Genomic DNA, 12,730 nt, shown 5'->3' with positions numbered 1-12,730 from the left:
ATCGAATGGTATCGAGTATCGCAATACTTTTTCATGGTATCGAAACCGAATCAAAAATTTGGTATCGCAACAACTCTAGTTGCAACCGAGGTATGCAGCAAAGCATTTGTGAAGCCACAACACGCACAACCTTGAGGCGGATGGGCTACAACAGCAGAAGACCCCACTGGGTACCACTCATCTCCACTACAAGTAGGAAAAAGAGGCTAAAATTTGCACAAGCTCACCAAAATTGGACTGTTGAAGACTGGAAAAACGTTGCCTGGTCTGATGAGTATCGATTTCTGTTAAGACATTCAAATGGTAGAGTCCGAATTTGGCGTCAACAGAATGAGAACATGTATCCATCATGCCTTGTTACCACTGTGCAGGCTGGTGGTGGTGGTGGTGTAATGGTGTGGGGGATGTTTTCTGGGCACACTTTAGGCCCCTTAGTGCCAATTGGCCAATGTTTAAATGCCACGGGCTACCTGAGCATTGTTCTCTGATGGCTACTTCCAGCAGGATAATGCACCATGTCACAAAGTCATCATATCATTTCAAATTGGTTTCTTGAACATGACAATGAGTTCACTGTACTAAAATGGCCCCCACAGTCACCAGATCTCAACCCAATAGAGCATCTTTGGGATGTGGTGAAACGGGAGCTTCGTGCCCTGGATGTGCATCCCTCAAATCTCCATCAACTGCAAGATGCTATCCTATCAATATGGGCCAACGTTTCTAAAGAATGCTATCAGCACCTTGTTGAATCAATGCCACGTAGAGTTAAGGCAGTTCTGAAGGCAAAAGGGGTCCAACACCGTATTAGTATGGTGTTCCTAATAATTCTTTAGGTGGGTGTAAATAGCTAGGTCCAACCTCTGGTCCAAAGAACAAAGTGACCAAAGTCTATTTTGTATTTTTCCATCACAGAAGTGAAAAACTGCTTGACTGGTGTTTTGAGAACTGTGCGAATAGTAGTCACCGCCACCAATCAGAAAGTGACAGCATCTCCTAGTGATTTACCATCACCTTCTATAATGAGAAAGCCCCTTTAACCTATTATTTTCGATTTGCATAAATTGAGACAATGAGCATATACAAATACAGACTATTGTATTCTGAATGACAAGATGGGGAAATATATAATGTAAATATTTATTTAGTTTTTAAATCTTGTGTCAGACAAGCAGAGCACATGTATCAGGCAAGCGCAGCACACGCATCAGACAAGCAGAGCACACACATCAGAGAGGAGCAGTACTCACACAGGGGTGGACTGGAAACTTAAAGGGGTTCTCCAGGAATTAAGAAACTAAAATTACTAAAAATTCTTAAATACTTATATTATAAAAAATATTCTCAAATACCTCTCTTTAGTTATAATGGCTTATTTTGTCTGGGGAGCAACCATAAAATTGCCACCGTCCTATTAGTATACACAAAACCTGTCCTAATCACACAGCAGGACAAGTTACTTCAGAACACTGAGCTAAAGAGCTGCATCATCCTCCTCTCCTACATATCAGGGATTATGATCCTGAATACAGTTTAATATGATCTTCAGCTGAATCTCTGTAGGAATGGAGTTCATGAGGAGACATGAAGTACAGAGAGGAGGCTGGTGATGTTGCTAATTAGCAGCAGCACTTGTATGCAATCTCCATTACCACAGTTTGTCCTGTCCCTCCTCTCTGTACTTCATGTCTCCTCATGAACTCCATTCCTACAGAGATTCAGCTGAAGATCATATTAAACTGTATTCAGATTAATTCAGCTGACAAGTAGCACAGGAGGATGAGGCAGCTCTTTAGCTCAATGTTGTGAAGTAACTTGTCCTGCTGTGTAATTAGGACAGGTTTTGTGTGTACTAATAGGACGGCAGCCATTTTATTTCTCCTACTGATTGCTCCCTGGACAAAAGGAGCCATTATAAGTAATGTAAGGTAATTGGGAATATATTTATAGTGAAGTGGTCCTTGAATGAAAACCTAAATGTGTCCCATGTTGTAGGCATCTCCAAATTGACAGAAGGAGGGCCAACAAAAGTCAGTCATTAATACCAAAGTGCAGCACCATATACTGCCCCAGAAGCTGTCAATCTTTGGTGGCCATCAAAAACTGTAAGGGTCTGTCCTCCTCCTCCAATTATATTCAAGAAGCTTAGGCGGTGCGATACAGGCCACAGCACCAAACCAGCCTAACTTTCAGCATGCTGCCTGGACAAGTGGAGCACACACATCGTACAAGAGCAGCACAACACACATCAGACAAGTGGAGCACACACATCGTACAAGAGCAGCACAACACACATCGTACAAGAGCAGCACAACACACATCAGACAAGTGGAGCACACACATCGTACAAGAGCAGCACAACACACATCAGACAAGTGGAGCACACACATCGTACAGGAGCAGCACAACACACATCAGACAAGTGGAGCACACACATCGTACAGGAGCAGCACAACACACATCAGACAAGTGGAGCACACACATCGTACAGGAGCAGCACAACACACATCAGACAAGTGGAGCACACACATCGTACAGGAGCAGCACAACACACATCAGACAAGTGGAGCACACACATCGTACAAGAGCAGCACAACACACATCAGACAAGTGGAGCACACACATCGTACAGGAGCAGCACAACACACATCAGACAAGTGGAGCACACACATCGTACAGGAGCAGCACAACACACATCAGACAAGTGGAGCACACACATCGTACAGGAGCAGCACAACACACATCAGACAAGTGGAGCACACACATCGTACAGGAGCAGCACAACACACATCAGACAAGGGGAGCACACACATCGTACAGGAGCAGCACAACGCACATCAGACAAGTGGAGCACACACATCGTACAGGAGCAGCACAACACACATCAGACAAGTGGAGCACACACATCGTACAAGAGCAGCACAACACACATCAGACAAGTGGAGCACACACATCGTACAAGAGCAGCACAACACACATCAGACAAGTGGAGCACACACATCGTACAGGAGCAGCATAACACATCAGACAGGTGGAGCACACACATCGTACAGGAGCAGCACAACACACATCAGACAAGTGGAGCACACACATCGTACAAAAGCAGCACAACACACATCAGACAAGTGGAGCACACACATCGTACAGGAGCAGCACAACACACATCAGACAAGTGGAGCACACACATCGTACAAAAGCAGCACAACACACATCAGACAAGTGGAGCACACACATCGTACAGGAGCAGCACAACACACATCAGACAAGTGGAGCACACACATCGTACAGGAGCAGCACAACACACATCAGACAAGTGGAGCACACACATCGTACAAGAGCAGCACAACACACATCAGACAAGTGGAGCACACACATCGTACAGGAGCAGCACAACACACATCAGACAAGTGGAGCACACACATCGTACAGGAGCAGCACAACACACATCAGACAAGTGGAGCACACACATCGTACAGGAGCAGCACAACACACATCAGACAAGTGGAGCACACACATCATACAGGAGCAGCACAACACACATCAGACAAGTGGAGCACACACATCGTACAGGAGCAGCACAACACACATCAGACAAGTGGAGCACACACATCGTACAGGAGCAGCACAACACACATCAGACAAGTGGAGCACACACATCGTACAAGAGCAGCACAACACATGTTAGTCAAATGGAGCACAAATGTCAAATGCCCTGCTCACACCCCGTACAAGCCCAGCACATGGCATGTTTTATGTGACGCACACACATCAGACAAGCGCAACACACACAGCTGTGAATCATATGCATCAGAAAAGCGCAGCACACATGTAATAGAAACGCAGTACACGTCAGACAAGTGCACCATACCCATCAAGGAAGCACAGTACACGTACCAGACAACTAGAGCACACACGTAAGACAAGCACAGTATGCGTGCAAGACAAGGCTTGCTCTTTACATCTAGAAAATATGCCGACTACAACACAAATAGAAATGTAAAGAGGAAAGACAGCCCCAGAAATATAAGAAAGTATAATCCCCTCAGGCCAAGCATTCATTTTAGGGACTTACTATGCCTCGTATGTTTATATTGCTGAAATCTCCGATAAGTGTGGTACTAGAAATGAAGTTCAAAGTCACAATTACTGACAGAGACCTATCGAAGGAGAAATAACATTCAGAATAGTGAAATAAACCCATATGAAGCTTTCTGAAGTACCAGAGAGCGAATCTTCACAATTTGACACGGTGGAATATTGGAATCTAATCTTATCTGCACCAGGCAACCTCGGCTTTGTTCACACTCCTTCTTTGATCCCAAGTTCCTCATCTGCGGACGTGCTTCAAAATATCTTGGGAAGCTTCGGCTGTAAATGTCAGTGGTTTGCAACAGATTGAAAGAAATTGATTGCTTTGCTGCCCAAAAATTGCAAGTTAAATGAATATGGATAGTTATCATCTGTAATTAGTGACGAGAAGAACAAATGTATCATATTGGACAGCGGTCAGATATGTTCATATCAAAAGAAAAAACATTACAACATCTTGGTATGACACACTTTCTTCAGGAGGTCCTTCACCATGTGGACCGTGAGGTAGGAGGTTTCATGCACAGGATGGTTCTGTATGGTCCCCATATGGTGGCACATGGCTCCATATTACAGACCCATATGCACTATATGCGCTGTTATATGGTGACTTCTTGAGGCACCGTATTCTGCTGGGGAATTTATTTGGGGGAGGATAGCTCCATAATATGGCATGCAATTGAGCATCCACAATTTGTACCATGAATAAAAAAAAATCACATGCCATGTTTATGCCTGGTACATAGTAGAAAATGATCAGATTTAAGCGTAGTATGTATTTATCTCACGGAGCATTGTCTACACTGGATACAACATCTCAGCTGAATGCAGGAGTCTCTGTGTATGAGTTGTATGTAAACTAGAGTGTTCTCATTCACTGACAGCAAGCTAACGTCTTGTTAAAGGGGAGGAATGACATCACAGATATTACAAATTTGTAGAATTTTTGATTTATACATTTAACCATTATTTCCATAAAACCAGAAAATGTTCTTCTGGTTTATAAAGAGGGGCACTGAACACATCTCTCTAGTCCATTAGCAGGGCATATTGTCAGTGCTTAAAGCAGTCTAATATATGGTCAACAGTTTATAGAGCAAGAGGAGCTGAGCAGAGTAGATTTGTGGGAAAAGATTCAGTAAAACCTGTTTTTTATTCATTTAAACCTCTGCTTGTTCTGACCTTAGGATTCCAGCGGGCGGTCCCACTTAGGGATGGATAGCCGAAGCCATATACACACTCATAGAGATATCAAACATTGAGTAGGACCCCCCAACTGGACTCTTAAGCATAGCTCAAGCAGAGATTTAAATGAAAAAATACAAGTTATACTCGAAATTTTCCCACAAAACTGTATATTAACCTTTTCAGCTCCTCCTTCTCTGTGACGTGTTATACTGTAGATTGGACTACATTTTTATGGTGACAAGTTTACTTTGAGTGACTTTTTTACTGTACTTTTAGACAAAAGATTAGTGTAGCTCAGTTGATTTTATATAGAGAATTAAGCCACCTACTTTCTCCAGCTACAGACTGGCTGATATCTGTCTTAAGCCATTTAATGGACTAGCTGAAGGTTGTAAAATGAAATTCAACTTCATAGAGTTCAGAACCAAGCATTTTTAATACTTATTTACTTCTAATTTACTGTTAAAATCCATCTTGAGAGACAAGATTATCAGCTCATTGAGGGATCAGGTTACATGCTGTCCATAAAAGTCTATGAAGAGGTATGCTGGGGGAGGGAACAGCTCCAGAGTGCTGCTGTCTAGCGCTAGTGCTGGATCCACAGCATCACATCTCAGCACTGATGTACAATGACCTCCATTCTGCTGCTTCTGAGGTTGTTCTACTGTACAGAGATATATGGGAGCAGGACCTCCTCTTCTTACTTTTCTGGCACAGTACATTTCTGCATAAGTTTATATCGCCTATTAGCTGGCTTGCGTTGCATCATAATTTTGCTAAATTGTAGTGCAGTCTTGGAGCACATTATTGCATCTTAAGGCACTGGTGTCTAAAAAAACTCCTAAAGGAGTTGTTTCACCTGGAACATTGGTGGCATATCGCTAGGATATGCCACCAACGTCAGATAGGTGCGGGTCCCACCTCTGGGCCACACCTATCTCTAGAATGAAGATCCCAAAGAGAACAAGAGCACATGCGCGGCCGCCCTCCATTCATTTCTATGGGAGTGCTGAAAATAACCTACTGTTGGCTTGGCTATTTCTTCCAGTTCCATAGAAGTGAAAGGAGTGGTGGAGCGCGCTGCTCAGCTTTTTTCAGAACTTCCATAGAATTGAATGTAGGGCAGACACATGTGCTCGATGGGTCCCAGAGGTGAGACAACTCCTTTAATAAATGTGCTGTATGGCATGTGCGCCAGAATTTTGGCTCCACCTGAACCAGATTCCTGCCACATTTGTAATACTATATCTGCCCCAATGTCTACAGACATTGTTTTGCAAAAAAAGGAGATAAAAATGAAACATCAAATAATGGACAAATTGTCTTATTCAGTAATACTTTTCTCCACAGAAATATAAAAAACTGATTTATTCTAATAGACGTTATGGTGAGCAATACTAAAGTGACAGTAGAGTGACAGCAGTGCACCCAGAAAGTCATGATACACAGGTGAAACTCGAAAAATTAGAAGATTGTGCAAAAGTCCATTTATTTCAGAAATGCAACTTAAAAGGAATTGCAGCTGAAAATTAGAATTTTGGGAAAAGGTTCAATATTCTAGGCTTAAAGTGTCACACTCTAGTCAGCTAATTAATCCATACCCCCCGAGCAAAGCGTACCTCAAAATGGTGACTTTGGGGTCTCATAAGCGGTAAGCCATAATCATCCAAATTATACCAAATAAAGGCTTGAAATATCTCTCTTTGTCTGTAATGAGTCTATCTCATATGTTAGTTTCACCTTTTAAGTTGCATTACTGAAATAAATGAACTTTGCACAATATTACAATTTTCCGAGTTTCACCTGTATTTACCGTGCTTAGCACCCTCTATAAAGCTCCCACGTCTTTGATTGCGATTCTCCGTGGTTCTTCTCCATACTCATTATTGTTAATCTCCATTTATCCTTTCTTATAGATTTGGAAATGGAACAGATTTTCCTCCAGAGGCAGAGGACACTGATGACCCAACAGCTTATGTTACGAATTTGTCCTACTACCATCTGGTTCCATTCGAAACAGACATTTTAGACTGAAGCTATCAAGTACCTGGAAGGATTTATTAACCGTGGAGGTGAAATCTCTTTGAGTGCTGCTATCCCTGTGGCCTTCTACAAACTCTAAAAAGCACTGCTCTTAGCAATTGGCGCACAGATCTCAGCAAATGGAACCACTGCAGATTTACAACAGGAGGCAGAAGAGCATTGCTTGTTTCTACTATCCACTTAACAATACTCACCGAGCCTATAGCCGCATGAACATAGGTTTTCCTAGTATAGCGCATGTTCATCATTTCAGTCCTGTTAAGTCGGTGCAAGAACATCAAGAACCTAGACACCAGCAACCCTTCATGTGTATTGTTTCATTTATATCACAGCCAATGAAGGAAACGGAGGCCTCCAAAGCACAATTAATACAATGTGATGGCTACATAACTAGAGCAATATGGGAAAATGTTCCTCGACAGCTGAAAATGTGCTAGATTGTTTGGGGTGTACTTGTATGTGTACTGGGGGTGCGATGAAGGCCACGCAAAATGATTCTGTATGTTGACGATGTATATTGTGATACTTCAGCCATCAGTATGTTCAGAATATGCCAAGTGTATGTGAGATGGGAATGAGTGTCAGCCTCTGATGGTAGACCTACGGCATGTATATCTCCGCAGAAGGACCATGTGCAGCATGTTAATTTGCTGGGATGGAGCTACCTGCGATGGGAATAGACATATTTGCTACATTTCCCCAAAAAAATCTAACATTTTTCTCAGCTCTGTGTCCCCACAGCGAGCACAGGCTGATGTAAATAATAGTAAATTATTGAAAATGCTAATTCTTTTATACAATACTTTAAAATCTATTTTGTGGAAATGGAATATTACTCACAATAAATATATTTAATACCTGCAGTGTAATGTTTGTTACATATTTATTATTGCAATGATAGTGCCAAAAAACTACCCTTCTATCCTCTGAATATCTTCACCGACGGACATCTAGAATGGCAAACAACAGTTTGATAAGTGGAACAGTTACTTGAAAATTTATATTCTATGGGGCAGATTTATCATAGCCTGGCGATCCGGTAGTCCGTGCGCCAGGGGCTCGTGTAGATTTAATGGGCAGGTGTAGACTTCACTGCTCTACTCCAGAAAACTGGCGGATAAGGGGCGATGGAGTAACAGCACTTGTGCAAACAGTCTAAGAAAAAAGATAGCTGGAGTGACTATTGTCAAATGTGTTTAGGAATATGCCTTTTAATAAATTTGACACATTTGGGACTGCCTGTAAGTCAGAAAATGAATTCTTGACACTATTCTTTGTATATTTTCTTAAGGCCTCATGCACACAAATGTATTTTCTTTCTGTGTCCATTCAGATCTTTTTTGCGAACCATATGCGGAACTATTCATTTAATTAGTTCCGCAAAAAAACTGGAGTTACTCCGTGTGCATTCCGTTTCCGTATGTCCACATGTCCGTTCCCGCAAAAGAATAAAACATGCCCTATTATTGTCTGCATTATGGACAAGGATAGGACTGTTCTATTAGCTGCCTGCTGTTACAGTCCGCAAAATATGCAATGCACACGGATGTCATCTGTATTTTTTTGCGGACCGCAAAATACATACGGTCGTGTGCATGAGCCCTAAAGAGGTATTCGCAACTCAGACTGTGGCATATAAGTAGGATATGCCACCAGTGCATGAGGGGGGTATAGCCCTTTAATAAAGTAGTTTAAAACTGGGCCACGCCCATACCCCGAAGACTATCCTCACTCTCGGCAATTTTTAAAAACGGAGGAATGCCACAAATTTGGCATGCAGCATAATTTCATATAAAGTATTAATAAATGTGGGTCTTCTTTGTGTTTCTCTGCAGCACCCTGTCAGCTTTGGTTCCAGGGTGCTCTGTAAGCAGCAAGGGAGGCAGTAACAGCAAAGCAGAAGCATCTGATGGAGCCTTGGTACCAACGCTGACAGGACGCTGCAGTGGAAAATCCACCCTTTGGCTTCTTTCTCACATACCGTACTTTTTTTTTTGTATCGTTTGCTCAGTCTTGTAAAAAACACTGAATTTTCCAGAGGCTAAAGGGTTCAGCCTCTAATCTTTAGCAATTTTGTTTACATACTCATCTTTTAATACTGTAGTATGATTAACTGATTTCTTAATTTAGGCTGGTTTAGCACTAGATTTCAGTTGGGGCTTGGCCTCACACAGCATATCATGTGGTCCTGTTAAAAAAATTTTTTGTTGAGATCTGATATATTTTTTTCCTTTCAATTAATTACAGTTTCTACAGGAAGCATTATATACAGACCCATGTGTAAAAGTGAAATTTGCAAAGTGTCCCAAAAATACAACACTTAAAGGAGTTTTCCAAGATTTGTATACCAACGACCTAGGGGTGGGCGATATGGCCTAAAATCTATATTGCAATATAATTTTAAGCATGTGCAATATATATCGTGATATATTGTTTTCTATATTGGGGGGGGTTAAACTTTTTTTTTACTTTTTATTTAATAACTATTAGCCTCCTTAAGGGCTAGAACCCTTGTCATATTCACCCTAATAGAGATATATTAGGGTGAATAGGACTTTACACTCTCCTTACTGCCCTGTGCTTTGTGCACACAACAGCAGGGAGCTGACCATGGCAGCCAGCCAGCCACTCATGTGCCCCCCAGCCTCTCATGTGCCCCCCAGGCTCTGATCCGCCCCCCAGCTTCTCATGTGCCCCCCAGCCTCTGATCAGCCCCCCAGCCTCTACCTCTTATCAGCCCCCTCTGGTAACTCAAACCCACCCACCCTCCCTCCCCAGTATTAATCATTGGTGGCAGTGGCCACAGGGTCGTCGTCGTCCCCCATCATTGGTGGCAGTGGGCAGTTCCGATCGGAGTCCCAGCAGTGTAATGCTGGGGCTCCGATAGGTTACCATGGCAGCCAGGACGCTACTGAAGTGAGCAGCATTATACTCACGTGCGCTGTGGCCGCTGGACGCTCCTTCTTCTCATAGGTCTGTGCAGCGCATTGCTAATGCTGTAAGCATTAGCAAAGCGCTGCACAGACAGAAGAAGGAGCCACGGCGCACGTGAGTATAATGCTGCTCACTAACATACCATGGCAGCCAGGACTTCAGTAGCATGACTCCTGGCTGCCATGGTAACCGATCTTCACTACCACTCCGTGGTCATATCGCGGTCTGGCGATATGCACAAAATTTATATTGTGGCACAAATTCAGTGACAATATGTTCACCTGTCACGTGACCTAGGAGCAGCTCAGCCTCGTAGAAGTGAATGGGGCTGATCTGCAATACCAAGCTCAGCCACTATACAATGTATGGCACAGTGCTTAATGAGCACGGAGAAGGCCGTGGCAATCACAGGAACTCCGATGACTTCTCAAACAGCTGATTACCGAGGGGGGTCATGGGGCCCTTGTATTCGCAATAGATGGTGACTCAAATAATTCCCCCATCTAGTTGACCCCTATGACATATCCTACATACACTCACCTAAAAAATTATTAGGAACACCATACTAATACCGTGTTGGACCCCTTTTTGCCTTCAGAACTTCCTTAATTCTACGTGGCATTGATTCAACAAGGTGCTGATAGCATTCTTTAGAAATGTTGGCCCATATTGATAGGATAGCATCTTGCAGTTGATGGAGATTTGAGGGATGCACATCCAGGGCACGAAGCTCCCGTTCCACCACATCCCAAAGATGCTCTATTGGGTTGGGATCTGATGACTGTGGGGGCCATTTTAGTACAGTGAACTCATTGTCATGTTCAAGAAACCATTTTTCCAGTCTTCAACAGTCCAATTTTGGTGAGCTTGTGCAAATTGTAGCCTCTTTTTCCTATTTGTAGTGAAGATGAGTGGTACCCGGTGGGGTCTTCTGCTGTTGTAGCCCATCCGCCTCAAGGTTGTGCGTGTTGTGGCTTCACAAATGCTTTGCTGCATACCTCGGTTGTAACGAGTGGTTATTTCAGTCAACGTTGCTCTTCTATCAGCTTGAATCAGTCGGCCCATTCTCCTCTGACCTCTAGCATCAACAAGGCATTTTCGCCCACAGGACTGCCGCATGCTGGATGTTTTTCCCTTTTCACACCATTCTTTGGTGAAATACTCAGACCGGCCCGTCTGGCACCAACAACCATGCCACGCTCAAAATTGCTTAAATCACCTTTCTTTCCCATTCTGACATTCAGTTTGGAGTTCAGGAGATTGTCTTGACCAGGACCACAACCCTACATGCATTGAAGCAACTGCCATGGGATTGGTTGACTAGATAATCGCATTGTTTCACTGATTAATTATCCTACTAAGGCCCCATGATCTATACCAGTGTATTACTGTACTGTGCCGGCAGCAGGGAGCGCACGGCGTCATAGCAACCAGTGACGCCGTGCACTCCTTCTCTCAGGAGGGATCCAGGCCGCGGTTCCACGGCCCGCACACGGCCGTGAAACACGGCCGTGTGCATGGGGCCTAAAACTTAGCTTTTATCATATTCAATTAAAAATAAGTCCCACATATGCAATAGTAGTAGACTGCGTATGGTACATCTGGCTATAATAGGCTATATATACAATAAGCATATAAGGTACTGTGTATTGGATGAGGATACCGTTAGATCACTTATTATAGTTACCACTCAAGGTTTGTTGCATGAGGAATAAGTGGTCCTTTTTTTCTGGATATCCAGGCGTGTAGGTGGTTCTGTAGGATCCACAGAGGTAGCTTTGTGTGCTGGAAAGTAGTATCAATGGTTGTTTAATAACTTGTTCTCTGGGTCCTGAGACACTGACACAGGAGATGTATAGCCCTGCCTGAAAGCGGAGAGGTCTCCCGCCTAGATGCGGGAGAATAACCCCAGAAGGAGCGACCCCACTTATCGGTGGCTATCCCTATTGTTCTCACCCTATGAAAATCCTCCAAATACCAGCATTAATGAGAAATAGAACAGGTGTTCCTAATAATTCTTTAGGTGAGTGTATAAGTCATAAAGATCAATGGCCAGGATATCCATCCAGCTAATTTCTCCACTCATGAAGCCAGCCTAAGGCCTCATGCACACGACCATATCCGTTTTGCTGTCCGCTAATGGCGGATCCACAAAATACAGATGCGGTCCGTGTGCCGTCCGCATTATTTTTGTAGACCAGTTGATTTCAAGGCGTCCATGATCTGTATTTTGCATACATATTCTACATCTTTGCAGATCTGACATATGGATGTGGTAAGCACATGGATGATCTGTGTGCTTTCCTGCATCCGTGTGTTCGTTCCGCAAAGGGATAGAACATGTCCTATACTTGGCCACAAAATGCAGACCATTGATCCTCTGATGTTAATGTGGAAGCAACATGGACGGTATCAGTATTTTGTGGATGTGTCATTTGCAGACCACAAGATACATACTGTCACGTGCATGAGGCCT

The 12,730-nt window shown here is 43.3% G+C and overlaps 1 protein-coding gene across 1 annotated transcript in view; it reads left to right on the top strand.

Moving 5' to 3' along the window:
- The window catches only part of PXDC1 (PX domain containing 1), a 76,100-nt gene extending 67,911 nt beyond the window's left edge, over positions 1-8,189 (top strand). Inside the window, 1 exon segment of the mRNA XM_044295065.1 lies at positions 7,194-8,189. Coding sequence (XP_044151000.1) covers positions 7,194-7,311 — 118 coding nt within the window. The 3' untranslated portion in view covers positions 7,312-8,189.
- Positions 8,190-12,730: the final 4,541 nt, after the last annotated feature.

The sequence above is a fragment of the Bufo gargarizans genome, chromosome 5, assembly GCF_014858855.1.
Source record: "Bufo gargarizans isolate SCDJY-AF-19 chromosome 5, ASM1485885v1, whole genome shotgun sequence".
In the NCBI taxonomy this organism is placed as follows: domain Eukaryota; kingdom Metazoa; phylum Chordata; class Amphibia; order Anura; family Bufonidae; genus Bufo; species Bufo gargarizans.
The sequence above is the reverse complement of the archived record's forward strand: the minus strand, read 5'-3'. Positions and strand labels throughout refer to the sequence as shown.